Source organism: Cuculus canorus, chromosome 2, assembly GCF_017976375.1.
Source record: "Cuculus canorus isolate bCucCan1 chromosome 2, bCucCan1.pri, whole genome shotgun sequence".
Lineage (NCBI taxonomy): Eukaryota > Metazoa > Chordata > Aves > Cuculiformes > Cuculidae > Cuculus > Cuculus canorus.
The window spans coordinates 44,528,689-44,545,717 of NC_071402.1; the positions used below are offsets into that span (position 1 = coordinate 44,528,689).

The 17,029-nt window shown below is 40.4% G+C and overlaps 1 protein-coding gene across 3 annotated transcripts in view; it reads right to left on the minus strand.

Moving 5' to 3' along the window:
• Positions 1-7,453: 7,453 nt before the first annotated feature.
• LOC128851416 (chloride channel protein C-like) overlaps positions 7,454-17,029 on the minus strand; it is an 87,127-nt gene continuing 77,551 nt past the window's right edge. The window contains exons 14-16 of one of the 3 annotated variants that reach the window (XM_054060160.1): positions 13,580-13,676; positions 12,510-12,605; positions 7,454-10,314 (exon numbers count right to left, since the gene is read on the minus strand). In XM_054060160.1, coding sequence (XP_053916135.1) covers positions 10,063-10,314; positions 12,510-12,605; positions 13,580-13,676 — 445 coding nt within the window. In that variant the 3' untranslated portion in view covers positions 7,454-10,062. Of the gene's footprint in view, positions 10,315-12,509; positions 12,606-13,579; positions 13,677-17,029 lie in introns of those variants that run through there. The other 2 variants (XM_054060161.1, XR_008448793.1) reach the window with 2 other exon arrangements.

The following is a 17,029-nucleotide window of genomic DNA, read 5'->3' on the forward strand; positions in this document are numbered from 1 at the left end:
GCAGGGCGGCATCTAGCGGCCGCTGCCGCCGCTGCAGCCGCGGGTCCCGGCGGGGGGGGCAGGGGCGCCTTTCTGCACTTTGGTTCGTGATGTCCCGCCGGCAGCGTGCGGGGTTTCAGCGCCCCCCCCCACTTCCTCCCCGCACCCCCCCCCCCCCCCCTTCAGGTGTGATCTGTCTTCCTTCGGGTCATAATTTACCACAAATTTGAATCCTGAATTTTGTTAGGCTTGGCGCAGTGACTGCTTCCCTAGGGAGCACCACCCTCTGGGTGAAGAATCTTTTCCTAATATCCAGCCTAAACCTCCCCTGGCACATCTTCTTGGGTCCTATGCATTGGTCACCAGAGAGAAGAGATCAGTGTCTGCTCCTCCTCCTCCCCTTGTGAGGAAACAGTAAGCTGCTATGAGGTCTCCACTCAGCCTCCTCCAGGTTGAACAGACCAAACGACTTCAGCCGTTCCTTGCATGACTTTCCCTCTAGACTCTCCACCAGCTTTGTGGCTCAGGTGCTCTGTAAGGGGCCTTTTCCAAGCTGTGGTACGAACGGTGGCCTAAGGCTTGCCACTGCCTGCCTGACCAGCCGCTGCTCCACACACCCTCCATACAAGCAGCCTCTGCACGCACCAAATCGCACTATCAACCCCCCCCCCGAGGTCGTAGAATCACAGAATCATTAAGGTTGGAGAAGACCTCTAAAGATCATCAAGTCCAACCGTCAGCCCAACACCACCAACCTACTAAACCATGACCCAAAGCACCACATTTACACATTTTTACACATCTCAGGGAAGGTGACTCTACCACTTCCCTGGGCAGCCTGTTCAATGCTTGACCACTCTTTCAGTAAAGAATTTTTTCCTAATATCCAATCTCTTTATTTCCTGGCAAGCCGATCAAATATTACAGAAAATAATGTACATGTAACAGGAAATTACAGCTATTTAAAAACCATGCAAAAAACTTCTGGGTTGACAGCCACACTGCGGCTTTGGCGAGAAGCGAGGCGGGTGTGTAACAGGGCTCGTGGCACTGGGATGGAAAGCCAGATGAGGAAAGAGATAGAGTGCATCCATGCATGCCGCAGAGAGGAGCGGTTGCAAAACACAGGCAGACACGCTGGAAATCAGACCAGATGCAGGATCTAAAATCCACGCTCTCAAGAAGAAACAGCACGTAACGCCTAACAACATCAAATGGTCACGACCCAAGTTTGAAATCTCTTCTGAAGGAACAGCATCTCTACTAATCCAGTTCCCACTATGAGCACACCAGGGCAATGGTTCAAGGATGACTCGGAGGGAAGGCTGCCATTTCCTGACTCACCATGCCCGCTTCCTGTAGCCTGGCCTTTCAAGTCTCCATCCCATTACCGGCTCCTGAAGTGAACCCTCTTATCGTGTGAAGTGCAATGAAGTCACAGGCTCCCACAGACTGTGTCTATACATACTATCCCCCTCCTCCATGTTTTTGTCTGGAAATTTGTTGCTCATACTGTTCATATGAACATTTTTCTCACTAAAGTCCAAGTAAAATTATTCATAAAATGATTCAGATTTGCCAGTAAATGTGTGGACTGTGAGAGTTTATTAAGTTGTTTTGTACCTATGGATGCTCTAATGCTCTGAAAAGGCTTCCTATTAGGTTTTATTCACAAAAAAAAAAAAGTTGAAAACTTACCTGATAGTGCTCCTCCTGTCAAAAATGCAAGTGGAGAAGCATTCAGTAAAAAAACTCCCATTGACAACAGCAGATTTGAGATAAGGATGGCACACCCAAAAGAAAAAAGAAGAAGTATTCCTCACTATCTCAGTGATATGGTACATGCTTTATCTGTCTCCTCAAAAAAAAAACCCTCAGAAGAACAGACCTAAACAAGAACATATACTGAGATATTTCACAGTCAGAGGTCATGATCTTTTAGCTATAATCTTAACCAATTAGCTCTGTCTGTTTTAGTCTGTTTAGGCAAACCTAATGAACAACTTCAAACAGCATTTCGCAAAATGCTAGCTCTAATCTTATAATATATAAATCACTAGGGAAAAATGCACATAGCCCCTAATCTGTCATGTTTATTTCTGCAAAGACCTTTCACACAGCCCTACTCAAGTTCACAAAACTGTACAAAACACTAATGAAATAAATTAAATTCACTTAGGTGATGTCTCGCCCCAGTGGGGCTGTGAGCTTGCCTTGGTTAGGCTTAAGGATGCGTATTCTGAGTCTGCTTGGGCTGCAAGCAAATGGACGCAGAAGGAAACCATTCTGACCACACCTGCAGTGCCAAGCAAAGGAAATTCAGAGCCCTCTACCTTAAAAGTAAAACAGCAGCACCCAAAGACAGGCACAAGTCTGGAAAATTACTTCGTAACAACGTAAACCAAGGGGTGACCAACAGTGATTCATTTTCTATGCCAGTATCCAGGCTCTGAAGTAAAGCAAGCAAAATTTCCTGATTTTTTGCAAAAGAAAGAAGAATTCTCTTGCAAAGCAATGGAGAAGAGGCAATCAGTAGCAAGGATGAAGAAATAATGCCCAATAAAAGAAAGAAAACAAAGCAGAAACATGGAGAGAAAATAACAGTTAAATTAATTGTGAAAAAAAATGCTGTTACTACAACAGCATTGCAGCTAATATACAAATAATATGAAACAAATAAAAAGATGTTGCATGAGAAACAACAGATGCTCATGATATCAAAGAGAAAGTGGCCACAAATGGACTATGAACTGATGAGACATTGAGGCATCTGGCACGCAGTATCCAAGCATAGAAAACTATAGCTCCCTGGTCCCTATGCCTTATTTTAACAATATCCCAAGTCCATGGGAAAACTCCATGGACACCAACCTGACACAATAATTTGGTCTTGCAAGAAGGAAATGCAGGTGCAGGGGCCAAAAGGGCCCTACAGAGCCCTTTGATCTGGCCTCCATCTGTGCCAGGAGCTTGCTTTCTGGCGAAAGTGCCTTACTGTAAACAGATGCTGCCACAAGTCTGCTTCCTCTTGAGATGTTCTCTAAGCTCTTATTCTGACTCTCATGGCTGAGCTTGGACCCCTTGGAGATCTTCCTTGTGGTGCTTGAAGACTTATTTTCCATCCCACACACCGGAAGGACCCCATTTTCAATATTTAACTGTGGATGTCTTCCATATTTTCTTTGGTAGTGCGTCTCCATTGCCATCAACATATAAACAGTTTAAGAAGAATTCTTTCTGTCTGAGGGAAGCAACATAACGAAGCAGGGAATAATCGATACAAAATGAGCATCTGTGGCTGAGAAAGGTTCCATGTTGGGCAGGCGTAAAAACAACAGCAAACAAGTACAAAATCAATTAACCCATACCAGAGAAATCACTGAGGGTTATATGAGAAACAAAGAGGAACAAAGCTCAGCTTGTCCTCCAGAGAAAGCTGGAGAGGCTGTTGACAAGTAAGTTTATCATTCTGTGTCTTGCTAACCTCCTATAACAGCATCCAGCAACCATCAGCCCACCCAAGTCCTACAGTCAAAAGGGCTACATGTTCTCTCTGACAAATATAAAGAGTTGTGGAAAAAGATGTCCAAACCCCAAAGCCTCACACACAGCACCTTACATTTTTTCAACTGTTATAAAACCACCCTGACTAATTTTGAAAATCATGGCCAGATCCTAATGAATAATTTTTCAAAACAATGTTGTGGATGTTTCCATTAACATGTTCAGTGTATAAATTTAATTTCTTCATCTAGAGTTACTGTGTCCTAAAAGCCATTATGTTCCTTTCAAGAGACAGTGGAGAACAATGTGGGTGCACTCCGTCAGGGGCATTTTCTTGAAGGAGGAGAAAGTTGTGCTTTTCCAAGAGCAGCTGGCCAGCTTTTTGAAGAAAAAGTTTCTGGAGTGCAGAGCAGGTCAGACTGAGTGGAGAAATGCTCAAGAAGGAGGAGCCTGCAGCACAAACAGAGATAGGAGAGCTCTGAGAGAGGCAGAGGGCACATACACAATCAAGGGCCCGAGTTGATGTAAATACTTCTTCCACGATGCTTGGAGAGGATTGTGAAGACTTTGTTACAGTGCAGGAAGTTACTGTAAATTGTGGTCTGAGGAAAAGACCAGAACATAAGGACACAGTGCCTAGTGAGGAAGAAGGCAGAAATGGGTTAAAAGCCTTTAATTTCCATTGTCTCAAAATCTCTTCTTTTTTAAAATATTAATCGTTCTAGCTTATCTTCTAAAGAAACTCTTGTTCTTGTTGGTGGCATATACACTAAAATTTGAATGGTACATAGAAGTTTAGCATGGCACCTGCACATGTTGTCTTAGGGTTGATGGGAAGGCTCTACAGTACAGGAAAAATATTGACATACTGGAGCAAGTCTGGCAGCAGGCCACCAAACTGGTCGGGGGGCTGGAGCACAGGTATATGAGAAGAGAGTTAGAGAAATTAGTCCATTCAGCTTGGAGAAAAGGTTCAGTGGAGACCTGACCACTGAAATTACCTGACCTCAGGATACAAAGAAGACAGAGTCAGACTATTCTTGTAGGTACACAACAACAGACAATGGACACAAGCAGGAGGATGGAAAACACAAGAGGAGTGATTATAATAACATCACTGCAGAAGCTGTGGGATTTCACATATACAGATCTCTTTGCAAATATAAACTGCACAAAAATATAAATACTTTTCTTTAATCCCTTCACAATAAAATATGCAGAAAATGGTAATTCCTCGCAGTTTCTGTGCTGGAATGGAGTAAAAAGAGGCATCAGTGGCAGAATATTAGTCTTTGCACACAATCTATGATCTCAGACAAGCAAGATTAGCCAGTATAATGAGATACTGCAAGTTAGTCAACTATTTCATTGCTTAGGTTCCTCAGAAGTGTGCTAAGCATTGATTGCAATCACATAATGTTAAGTTATTCTGGTTTGTTCGGTACCTCAAGTAAGCAGCAGTAACTCCTCCCGTGTTTGAACTCTAATGCTGGCATTCCCACGCCACACCATGTTAGACATTCAGACAACTGTGCTGATCATGTATTTCCTCTTACTTTAATAGGTCTTTCAGGAATGAACAAGCACTCTCTTGTATACTACTATGGTTCCCATCACTTGATGGTCACACTTAATTAACCACTAGTTTAGTAAAGAGCTGGTTACACTTCATTTCGTTAAGTGTTTTCATGATCACCAGAGGTACACTGACAGCTCTGTTAGCAGAAGCTATGTGAAAAGGGGCAGCAGAGACAACAGTAACATTTTGCAGCACTTCCTCATCAGTGGTTTTCCAGGCTCTACTCTTGCAGAATACTGCTTGTTATATTTCCATTCCCATTTAGCTTTTTGGCTCAGCGCTATCTCAGCCTTGAGGCGAGACAAACCATATCCTATTACTAGTACCTTTAGCAACATTGGTCCCTGTGTCCTTAAAGTCATCATTTTTATATGAAGTATATACTAAGAATTTCTTCATCTGTATTCCATCCTTTAGGCTTTTCTATTCAGCCAGCAAATAAAGGCAATTGAAGGACAACATCCCATTTAATAATATAAGCAAGAACCAAATGGAAAACAAGAAAACGTTAAAAGGTTCTACAGCATGATAAATGAGACAGTTTAAAAAAAAGTAGGCAATTAACTCTGAAGTGTTTAAATATCAGGACAGGAAAAGCACCAGCAATGTTACATACAACATAGACATCATGGGGTCCCTGTAAAACCATACATTAAAGCTGCATACCACAGAAAACCTTCTCACAATAGTTTATGCTCATTCATACAGATACATAATGCACAAGTGGTTTTAATGTTTCTAATGTGAAAGCATTTTCTTCTCATTTAATGGGGGGAATTTTGCATCACTGTACTTCAAACCTAGATCTGAAGTTCAATCTGCCCACGTTTTAAGATGTATTTCAGTTTAACAGAGAACGAAATGTTAGCAAAACACCATCAGAAAGGAGGGTGAGATGAAAGGTGTATAGCAAACCAAAAATAATGCCAGTGACTTGAATTTTGTTGTGAAGTCCTTTGTCACAGAGATTTGAATTCAGAAATCATGGAAATTCTTAAAGAAGCTGTATTTCATATAAAACCAGCATCTTTGCTCTAACCATCTAGTCTTTAATTAATGGAATCATAGAACGGTTTGTATTGGAAGGGACCTTAAAGATCATGTAGTTCCAACCCCTGCCATGGGCAGGGACACCTTCCGCTAGACCACGCTGCTCAAGGCTCCATCCAGCCTGGCCTTGAACACCTCCGGGGATGGGGTATCCACAACTTTTCCTTTTCCAACCTGTTCCAGTGCCTCACCAATCTCATAGTGGAGAATTTCTTCCTAATATCTAGTCTAAATCTGCCCCTCTCCAGTTTATACCCATTTTCCCTCATCCTATCACTACAAGCCCTTGTAAACAATCCCTCCCCAGCTGTCTTGTAGGCCCCCTTCAGGTACTGGAAGGTCACTATAAGGTCCCCTCAGAACCTTCTCGCCTCCAGGAGGAACAACCCCAACTCTCTCAGCCTGTCCTCATATGAGAGGTGCTCCAGCTCTCTGATCATATTTGTAGTCCTTCTCCAGACCCGTTCCAACAGTTTCATACTCTTCTTATGTTAAGGATTCCAGAACTGCACGCAATACACCAGCTGAGGTCTCACAAGAGAGGAATAGAGGGGCAGAATCACCTCCCTCACCCTGCTGGCCACGCTTATTTTGATGCAGCCCAGGATATGATTGGCCTTCTGGGCTACGAGCGCACATTGCCGGCTCGTGTCAAGCTTCTCATTAACCAGCAGCCCCAGGTCCTTCTTTGCAGAGCTGCTCTCAATCACCTCATCCCCCATCCTGTATTAAAATCAGGGATTGCCCCGAACCACGTGTAGAACCTTGCACTTGGCCTTGTTGGACCTCATGGGGTTTGCACAGGACCACTTCTCCAGTCTATCTATGTCCATCTGGATTACATCCTGTCCTTCCAGTGTGGCAACTGCACCACTGAGCTTGGTGTCCTCTGCAAACACTTCAAATCATATGAATAAATAGCAGAATATTTACCATTTACTAAAAGCAGACAAGAAGAAAAACAAAAGTATCTTGTGCCAGTCAAATGATGTGTCCATTTGTTACTGCAATTCCTTAGAGATATGTTCTACATAAGGATCATGAGTATCACGTACTGTTGAAAACTTTCTGCAAAATTTCATCTGTTTTCAGTATCTATGTGTGTAATGCTATTATGGTTTGTGATTAGGTGGATTTGTCACTGGAGTAAAAATAAAAGGGAGTCCATTTTTTCAGGAAGTCTTGGGAAGGATTTTGTGTGTCATCATGAATTCGCATCTATCACAAAAAAAACCCCTCATCTAGCTATGGAACTCGATAATAATGTGTGGAAAAATGCAGCACACCATCCACCATTCAGCTCACAATATTGTTTGAGAAGTTTCACGTAAGTTTTGTAAATATTTCATTAGAAAGTACACTTGTTACTGATGGGGAAGGGGACAGGGCAGGGAGACCAATCCCCCACCACTTTTTACAATTAGCCTGTACATAATATTATCATAAATAGTTTATATTCCTGTAACGTTTTTCACACGTATACTTTTCACAGTAGCTATGGTGGATCCATATAATTTTTCCCATTTTAAAGGCAGAGTAAATGTTATGCCAAGCATCTAAGTGACCTGTTCAAAGTTGTGTAATGAGTTACAGATATCCTGGCTGTCTACAGCCCTCATACTCCATGAAGTACACCCCAGCTACAGTTTGTACTGAGCCACATATACTGCAATCAAAAAGAAATTTCATTACATGGGTCTTAATACGATGATATTTTGTGTTCTCTGTAAATCAAAGAAAAGGAAATCAGCAATGGGCTTTTAACCAAAATTGAAAAATCATGGCAAAGTGATTCAGATGTGTTTATCAAGAAAAGAAGGCATTCTCACTGACTTAAGGGGAAATCACTAGAGGTTTACAGATTAGCTCTCTTGTTCTGCTAGGACACAAACCCTGATTCCTTCAAGAAAAACTTTGATTTTTCAGGTAGGTGAGACATAGATCAAGAGTGACAATGACCTTACTAGTTTACTAATGAACAAAAGATTACTAACTGTAACAGAATCTAAATAAACATCCACCTCCTTGTCTCTTGGCTGGATAACTTGTAAAGCATTTCTCATCCTTCATATGATGTGTTTTAACCAACCATTTAAAGAGCCTTTCTCACCTACCTTCATAAGGTTCTGGGATGCCAGATATCTGCATTAAATTGGACACTGAAGTTTTAAAGTCATAGAATCATAGATTGGTTTGGGTTGGAAGGGACCTTAAAGATCATCCAGTTTCAACCACCCTGCCACACACAGAAACACGTCCCACTAGACCAGGCTGCTCAAGGCCCCATCCAACCCAGCCTTGAACACTTCCAGGGAGGGGACATCCACAACTTTCCTGGGCAACCTGTGCCAGTGTCGCACCACCCTCATTGTGAAGAATTACTTCCTAATGTCTAGTCTAAATCTTTCCCTCTCCAATGTATAGCCATTCCCCCTCACCCTATCACTACATGTCCTTGTAAAAAGTCCCTCCCCAGCTTTCCTGTAGCCCCTTCAGGTACTGGAAAATTACTATAAGGCCTCCTCGGAGCCTTCTCTTCTCCAGGCTGAATGACCCCAAGTCTCTCAGCCTGTCCTCGTAGCAGAGGTGTTCCAGCCCTCTGATCAACTTTGTAGCCCTCCTCTGGACCCATTCCAACAGTTCCATATCCTTCTTATGCTGGGGATTCCAGAACTGGACACAGTGCTCCAGGTGGGGTCTCACAAGAGCAGAGTAGTCCTGTACATTCTCTGTGGTGCTACAAAAGCAACGTTATTGATAATAAAGACAAGATCCAGCAGAGAAAACAGGAGAAAATCCAACAAATCTTTCATTTGTTGGAGACTTAAAGCCGCATGATTCAAATACCAGAAATTCACTTTCAGGAATTTTGGCAGGTTTTTATAACCAGTAAATTATTACTAGTTTTCCTTGGTATTCATTATAACAACATTAATAGCAGTGAGTTCCTTTGTACATGTTTGATTTTAATATCCAAATGTGTGGGGATCCCTGGTATTTAACAGAACAAAACTAAACATCAATTACTAAGTCACAGAAGGAAACAGAAATGTGTCTTTATCCAAAAACTTGCTCACATTAATTTATTAACTAACAACACTTTCCAAGGTTTCAGACGTTGTATGACTCCAAAATAATGAAGAAATATTTAATTTTTGGTCATTTTGTAAATATGCTACTACATACACAAACTACTCCCGCAATTTATCATGTTGCTTCCCCACTATTAGAATTTGCCCCATACCTCACTGCACATTAGCTTAAATAAAAATCTTATCATATCATGTTGAAGGGGAGAAAGAAAGCCTATTCTAAGAGTTGCAGGAATTGAAAGAACTATAGACAACAGAAAAGCATGTCAGGCTTCTTTCACTGAGAAGCAAGACAGGAATTTGGCAGGACCCTCACAGCTGACAGCTTTCTCTTACACAGAATTCTCCCTTTCAATTTTTCATATGCATAGGCCAAAAAGCAAGGCTAGACTCTTGTTCCTTTCATTTGCCCATCTCTCTCAAGGCAGTATGTCCTCACACTTAAACATATTTCAACATTAAAAAGCTGATATTGAAACGTTCTCCTTTTTAACACTCAGGTGTTGAAGATTTAGACCTTGCTGAAGGGCTTTGCCAACACAGCTGCTGCTAATGGTTATGGAGGTTTTTATTGGGAGGCATAGACACAGTGTGACAAAAGCATTCTTGGCATCCGTCCTTCCCATCTCATTTTATCTTCCATAAACATGTGATTTCCCATTTTGTCTCACAAGCATTTAAATCAATGAATTTTACAATCACCAAACAGCTGAAGAGACAAAGCTCTGAATGGGCTACAATGCCACATGTCTAGATACAACAGTTTTTAAGCATCTCTTCTCAAGAAGGGATCAAGTGGAAAAGCTCTGCTGATTTTTTCCTGAAGAAGAATATGAGCTTATAAAGAAGTGCTGAAGTCTAAGAACACATCCATGGCCTTGGAGCCAGGGGCTGCTCAGGCACATCAGGGCTTTGTGGGTCCAGCTGGAGCCTGAGCCTCTCCTCCAGTGGAAAGGGCATCAGGTCCTTCCTGGTGATGACCCCAACCACTCGGTTCTGCAAATCAACAATAGTGAGATGGCGCAGCCCCAGGGTGCGAAAGATGATATAGGTGCGTTGCAGCGAGAAATCAGCTTGCACTGACATTGCCGATTTATTCACATATGGCTCCTGTAAGGCAAAGAGAGAAGACATTGGGAAAACGCAAAAGCATGAGTGCATTTCTTGCCACAGGGGTGGAGGAGAGGCAGAGAAAGGCCAGGGAGAGAGAGGTAGCAGGTTTGAGGGACAGGAGCCAATAAGAACATTAGTTCTCTCTCTGTTCCCCATCCCAAATTATACCTAAAACATCAGGAAATACCACAGTACAAAAACTTTTTTCTTTTGGTAAACCATCAGGTTCACTCTAAATAAACTATTATAACTGGAACGTACTCAAATCTCACAGGCTGGAAAAGCAAAGTTGAGCTCCATTGATATGGTCTAAGTTTTTACTTGGAAATAGTCGGTGACCCCAGTAGTTATTAAGTCTTAAGATTTTTTATAGCTGCTATCTCATTACACAACCATTTATGACATCCTGTAATATTTTGCAGTAAATGCTTATAAAAGTCAATTCACATAGAAACACAGACTGAGAGAAAAAGGACAAAGAAAATAATCATATGGCTCTGAGAAGAAGAGGGCCTGCAAGTACTAAACTCTGGTCACTGAAAACTATGAGGACTATAAACATTTCTTGATAAATAAATATGATTTATGATTTATCAAGAATAATAAATAATTTTATCAATAAATAAATGCGATAAAATGATTTTTTGCTCTGTACCTACAGAGCAAAAAATCATTTTATTTTTAACCAGGCTGCTTTTTATAATTTATATAGGTGTTTGCTAAGTTTTTGCTTTTCATATAATTCTACAGTATTCTTCTTATGAATTAATTTCTGTCAAGGAAGGTATACTACGTTAGTCAAGCATACACTTTCCCAGACAGAGGAAAAATTAAACAAAGACATGATAAAGTAATATAAATAAGTGCACAGTATAGAGGGACACGTCTGTTCTCCCTCTCTCCTTTACAGAACTCATGAGAAATTCAAAGACATAAAGAGGAAGAAAAATTAAGTTTAAAAAGGTTTCCTTTTTTTTAAACCACATATAATTTTGCTCTGGGACTCATTGCCACAGGAAATCATTACACTCAAGAACTTCACAATTAATATTCCTGTGGATATCAGAAACAGAGATTTCTTGTGATAATAACAAGTTGTTGGACAAGATACCACACTTTGTGCTTCAGGGATCACATTAGGTACTAAAAAGTTAGGTATCAATGTGAAACCTAATTGAGTGGAACAGGTCTCCCATAACAGAAAAGTTGTGTGGCCCAATGGCACGAGCACTGGGTTGTGTATCAACCTAGTGTCAGCTCCCATGAATGACCTCCTCTTGAACTTGGGAAAGCCACGTGCCCTCTCTCCGCCACAGTTTCCCCATCTATTGAAAGAAAACCATTAAACCCAACCAGTTAATGGATGTAAGGAGTATAGTGTGATTTATAACTTTCTCTCCTTCTAGCTGTTCTCAAAGCAAGGAATCCAGACTAGATAGATTTTACACTCAGTCCCATCTTCATTACACATCAGTAAAGAGGAGCAGATTTTATATCTTTTGAATAAAACTCCCCTGAATTAGGCTTTCTCACCTGGGTTTCCCTATGTCCCCCACCTCAATTTCAATGCTGTAGACTGGAAATTCACTAAGGCAGAAACTACGTTTATTTTAACATATTTATTTTAGGCCTTTTTCAGTATACAAAACATGTTGTTGCTTTTGGACCCAGAATTTCAGTACACTATTTAGGAAATAAATGTGGCAATGTCATAGCAGGGATTAAAAAAAAAAAAAAAAGGAAAGGGGAAAGAAATACAACTTTATTTATAAGTTGATATATAGGCACTGTACCGTAATGGAGCCTAAAGTTCTCAAAAGTGTTACTTTATATTTGCTTTATAGGACTATAAGAGCCAAATAATGACATTTAAATGGTCTAGTCCATTAACATTGTATCATTTTGTCAATCTGGAATGTATTTTAATCAAAAGCCCCCTTGAAATAGTCTCCTTTGTTGTATTTTCTTTTTGGCTCATTTTATCAACATCTGTTATGTTTATACAATATGAATTAAAACTTTGGAATGCTGTTTGTACTCAGCTACTTTTGTTGAGAATGTAAGGTCCCAGGATTGGCAGTGTTTATGTAAATCAGTGCGGCTGACACAGCCATCATAAACAAATGAGAAAATATAACAAACACATTGTTCATGGAGGAAATGTTTGTTTTTAGAGTTGGCTTCAGTCTTACCAGATTGATGAAGAGTTGCTGATACTGGGGATCTGTAATGTAGCGATTCAGCAGCATGGTTAGGTGCGACAGACTGGGCAGCTTCTCCACTGTTAACTGAAATAGGCAAGAATACATTTCTCTTTACTTCTGTGCTGCATGTTAGAACCCAAGGTTCAAAAGCTTTCCATTCCGAGTTTTGAAGACGGTTTTCTAGCAGAGCTACACTGGCAGAGCTTCTCCAAACTTCATGAATTCTTTTACCAGTAACGCAATTAACAATTTAAAAGAAAACACTTTGCTTACAAAAAGATTTTGTTTCCCTTTACCTTTAACTCTATCTCTATTAAGACAATGTAAGCTATATTGGCTTAGCTGTGAGGGTTTTTCACACTGTGAAAATTCACACACTAAGTGGTAATTAGAAGAGAGCATAGTGCAGAAAAACACAACATGAGTTGCATCAGCCATTAGCTGAACCTCAGCTCTCTTCCATAGGACAACCTGTTTGTATCCTGGCACCTCATCTCATAAATTCTCAACATTGTTCCTTCTCAACATTGTTTTGCCAGTTTTATTTCTATGTGCAAACCAAGCCTCAGTAATATATGATGACTCCATAATTTGATCAAACCTCCATTACTAGTCCTGCCTTGCTAACACATGATTTTTTTTTTTCTACAACACTTAATGTTTACTATTCCTGAAAATCCTTCAGTCATCTATCACAGGGAAGAATGCTACATGCTTTTCAAGTCTGAAAGCTTTTATAAACACTCGCACTCGTCATTCAGAGAGATGCTGTCCCATACACAATTAAATATTACAATAATTCTGCTGTCCATAGAGAAATTGAGAGAGGGAAGACTGGAACAGCCTATCAGAGCAAGAAAATTCTTTGCCAGCAGTCTTGCACATCTTTCAGACAGCTTATGACAGTTGCCCCTGGAAGGTAATTTAAATCATACCTGAACACCTCTTTATTTCAAGCACATATATTACCTCACCTCTTTATTCATTGAGGGCTTATCCTAAATCACCTAATATACATGCTCATTAAGTAAGGAAAGAGCTGAAAGAAAAGGGGTTACCTTCTCATAGGAGAGAGGATGAGAAGAGGAGACAGACTCGTTGTTTGTCTCTGGCTCAAAGATGTTCTTGTTCTCCAGCAACATGCAGAGCTCTAATCTAAGGTTAATAAAAGAGGTTAAAAAATCTAAGGTTAAAAAAAAAGTCTCAAAAAAGGGAGAGAAGAGGACTACATTATTATGAGGGGCAAATTATAAAAAGCAATCGCACTCTGCTTTACCATCAGATATATGGTAGATAAAATATTAGTGGGATGACCACATATTTCACCTTCCTGTATTTCCATTAGCAAGAGCAGCATCACACAGGTGTTTTCTGGTTTAGGTTTGCTTAATTAGGTCATAGCATGTCCACTATCCTACCTGTTCTTCTTGACCTGGATTAACCTGTTTGGCAGTAAAAGCTCATGTACCGTCTAATTTGCACCCAACAAGACAATAATACCAATAATAAGTAAATACAATTATCTGAATATAAGTAGATCACCTGTTTTTTCTTCCCACATCCTTGTTAAGTAACATTTACATTAAAATGCAAGATCTGCAAAAAATTCACATCATATTTTAAATCATAAGTGAAACCTTCCGTCACAATGCTGCACTCCAGAGTTCATTAAGGCATACAATATATCTGCTGACTTAGTCATGTGAAAATGAATATCTTTATCAATTATTACATCATTTCAAACCTTTCTTTAGAGTTCTCTTCTGCATCACAGATAAAAAGCCTTGACAGGCAATATCTTTTAAATTATCATCTACATCTTAGTGTTTCTTTGCTTACACACACACACACACACTCCATCCACACTATCCACCTCCAGCTTTTTAACCTATATTTAGATAACAAAGACCACAAAGCCTTTTGTTTTACAATGTACTTAATATCATGTTAGCCCTGGTCTGTGAGTACAACTAGGAGCTTCTAGGAGTTGTACAAAGATGTGCAACACACTGCTAAACGATGAGCTTGAGGGACCTAGAGAAGAGCAGATGCACAACCTTCATTAGGGCATCAGAGAAATACAAATGAAGTATGAAGTGACTTTTGTGACTGGAACACTAAACTCAAGCTGGGAATATTTCAAATAAATATTTCCATGTTAGAAAATGTTGATCTGTTTAAACCAAAACTTGTTATAGGAATTTACTAGTTTTATCATAATGTCTCATGAGAAAGATTAGCCTGCTTCAAGTTGGGATTAGCACTCCACAGCAGAGGACTTATACTAAGATGACATGTGTGCCGGCTTCAAAAGCTGGTGGTGAATGCCCTCCTGAAGGACAGGAATATATGGAAAATATGGGTTCAAGCCCTTTCTCCACACTCTTTTAATAGCAAGCACCTTAGTGGCTATGTATAGCATGTCCTAATTTCTCCTCTTTGAGGGGTTCCATGCTGAGATCTATACAACCAGGTCTCCCTTCTCCTGCAGTCTGCCTTGACCACTACGCTCTTGGCCATTCTATTGTTTTCTTTTCAAACAGTCTCCCCTTCGCTATTCCATACTACTTTTGTTCTGCAATTCATGAAACTGGATGAAAACTGTAAAGAGTGCAAACAAGTAGTAAACTCATAATGAAATACCACTGAGTTCTCAAACATTAAACTAGTTCCTAATATATTATATTAAACTGTCTGTGGTTTCACCTCTTTCAGGTCTTTCATTTAGGGCAACTTTTCTCCAATTCAAAAATAAGATGAGCACCTACCTTCACATTTTAGTTCAGATCTGGAACACACTTTTGAAGGAAACTATCCTGTCACCTCTACCTCCCATCAGTTGGTTAGCATTGCAGAGAAATCCCCTTTCTCCTGAAACATTCAGCTGTTTCACTCTGTAGGTCTAGTCTCAAAACTCATATTTCATTAATGTAGACATGTCCTTGGTCTCACATCTAAGATTCTCAATGGGATCCATAAGTAAGTATGCCTATGACTGGCGTATAAGTATCATCCTTTTACAAGTGAAGACCTGAGAGTGAAAAGAACTTGTGGGAAAAAGAAAAACAGACCTAAAGAAAATCACTGGAGTGATTTTACTAAGGAAGCAGGAAGTCACCTGCTTCCACTTTTAAAGCACATCCTAGTTACAAATAAGGAATTCAGCAACCTTCATAACCATATAAACTTAATTTATCTCTATTTAATATCTGACTGGCTTTAGTTTTCATAAAATCTTTTTCAGCTTACTAACGACAATATAATCCTGCAGCAGATCTAACTGCTGAGAAAACTCTACTGAGGAAGTACTTTGCCCTGAGCTCAAATCTCCACTCCTGGGAAAGTCACTGGCTTGCCCTAAACCTCTTGCCATGTTCATGCCAGCATACTGATATGTTGCATAAACAATTAACAGAGTTAGATTTGAAGACAATCATGAGAACACACTAAAAATAACAGTATAGGCATGCTACAACAGGCAAGATCTATTCCGCTTAGGCTACATTTGGAAGAAACAAGGGAGGAAAACACACTATACACATAATATATTCACTACAGAAGAGGATATGGAGAGGAAATTAATTTAGTCATGCCCTATGAATTACGTTTGATGCATTGCACAATTTGTTCTTCAGGGTGCTCTAAAGGATTGTATTTTATTGTCTTTCACAAACAGGTCTGTAATCGTTCTACATGAGATACAAATACACAGATCTAAATTCTGCTCCAAGGTCACCATGTACAGCTCCACAAAGTCATCTTCTAGGATGATCTCTGGGCCATGAATACCCTTAAGACTATAATCCTAACACACATATATAGACGTCAAGTACAAAAGTTAAGACCCATAGTATCATGTAATCATAGAAATGTTTGGATTGGAACAGACCTTAAAGATTATCTAATACTAACTGCCCTGCCAAGGGCAGGGAAATTTTCAACTAGATCAGGCTGCTCAAGGCCCCATCCAACCTGACCTTGAATCTTTCCAGGAATGGGGCTTCTACTACCGGTCTGGGCAACCTGTTCCAGTGTTTCATCACCCTCACTGTAAAAAATTTCTTCCTTATATCCAATCTAAATCCACCCTTTTAATTTAAAACCATTACCCCTTCTCCAACCACAACAGGCCCTGCTAAAAAGTTTGTCGCCATCACTCTTTATAACCTCCTTTCTATAGTGAAAGACTGCAATGAGGACTCCTGAAAGGCTTTTCTTCTCCAGGCTAAACAACTCTAACTCTCTCAGCCTTTCTTCACAGGAGAGGTGCTCCATCCCTCTGATTATTTTTGTGGCCCTCTTCTGGACCTGCTCCAACAGGCCCATGTCTTTCCTGTGCTGAGGGCTCCAGAGCTGGACACAGTACTCTGGGTGAGGTCTCACCAGAGCAGAGTAGAGGGGCAGAATCACCTCCCTCAACCTGCTGGCCACACTCCTTTTGATGCAGCCCAGGATATAGTTGGTGACCTAGGTTGCAAGTGCACATTGCCAGCTTATATCCAACTTTT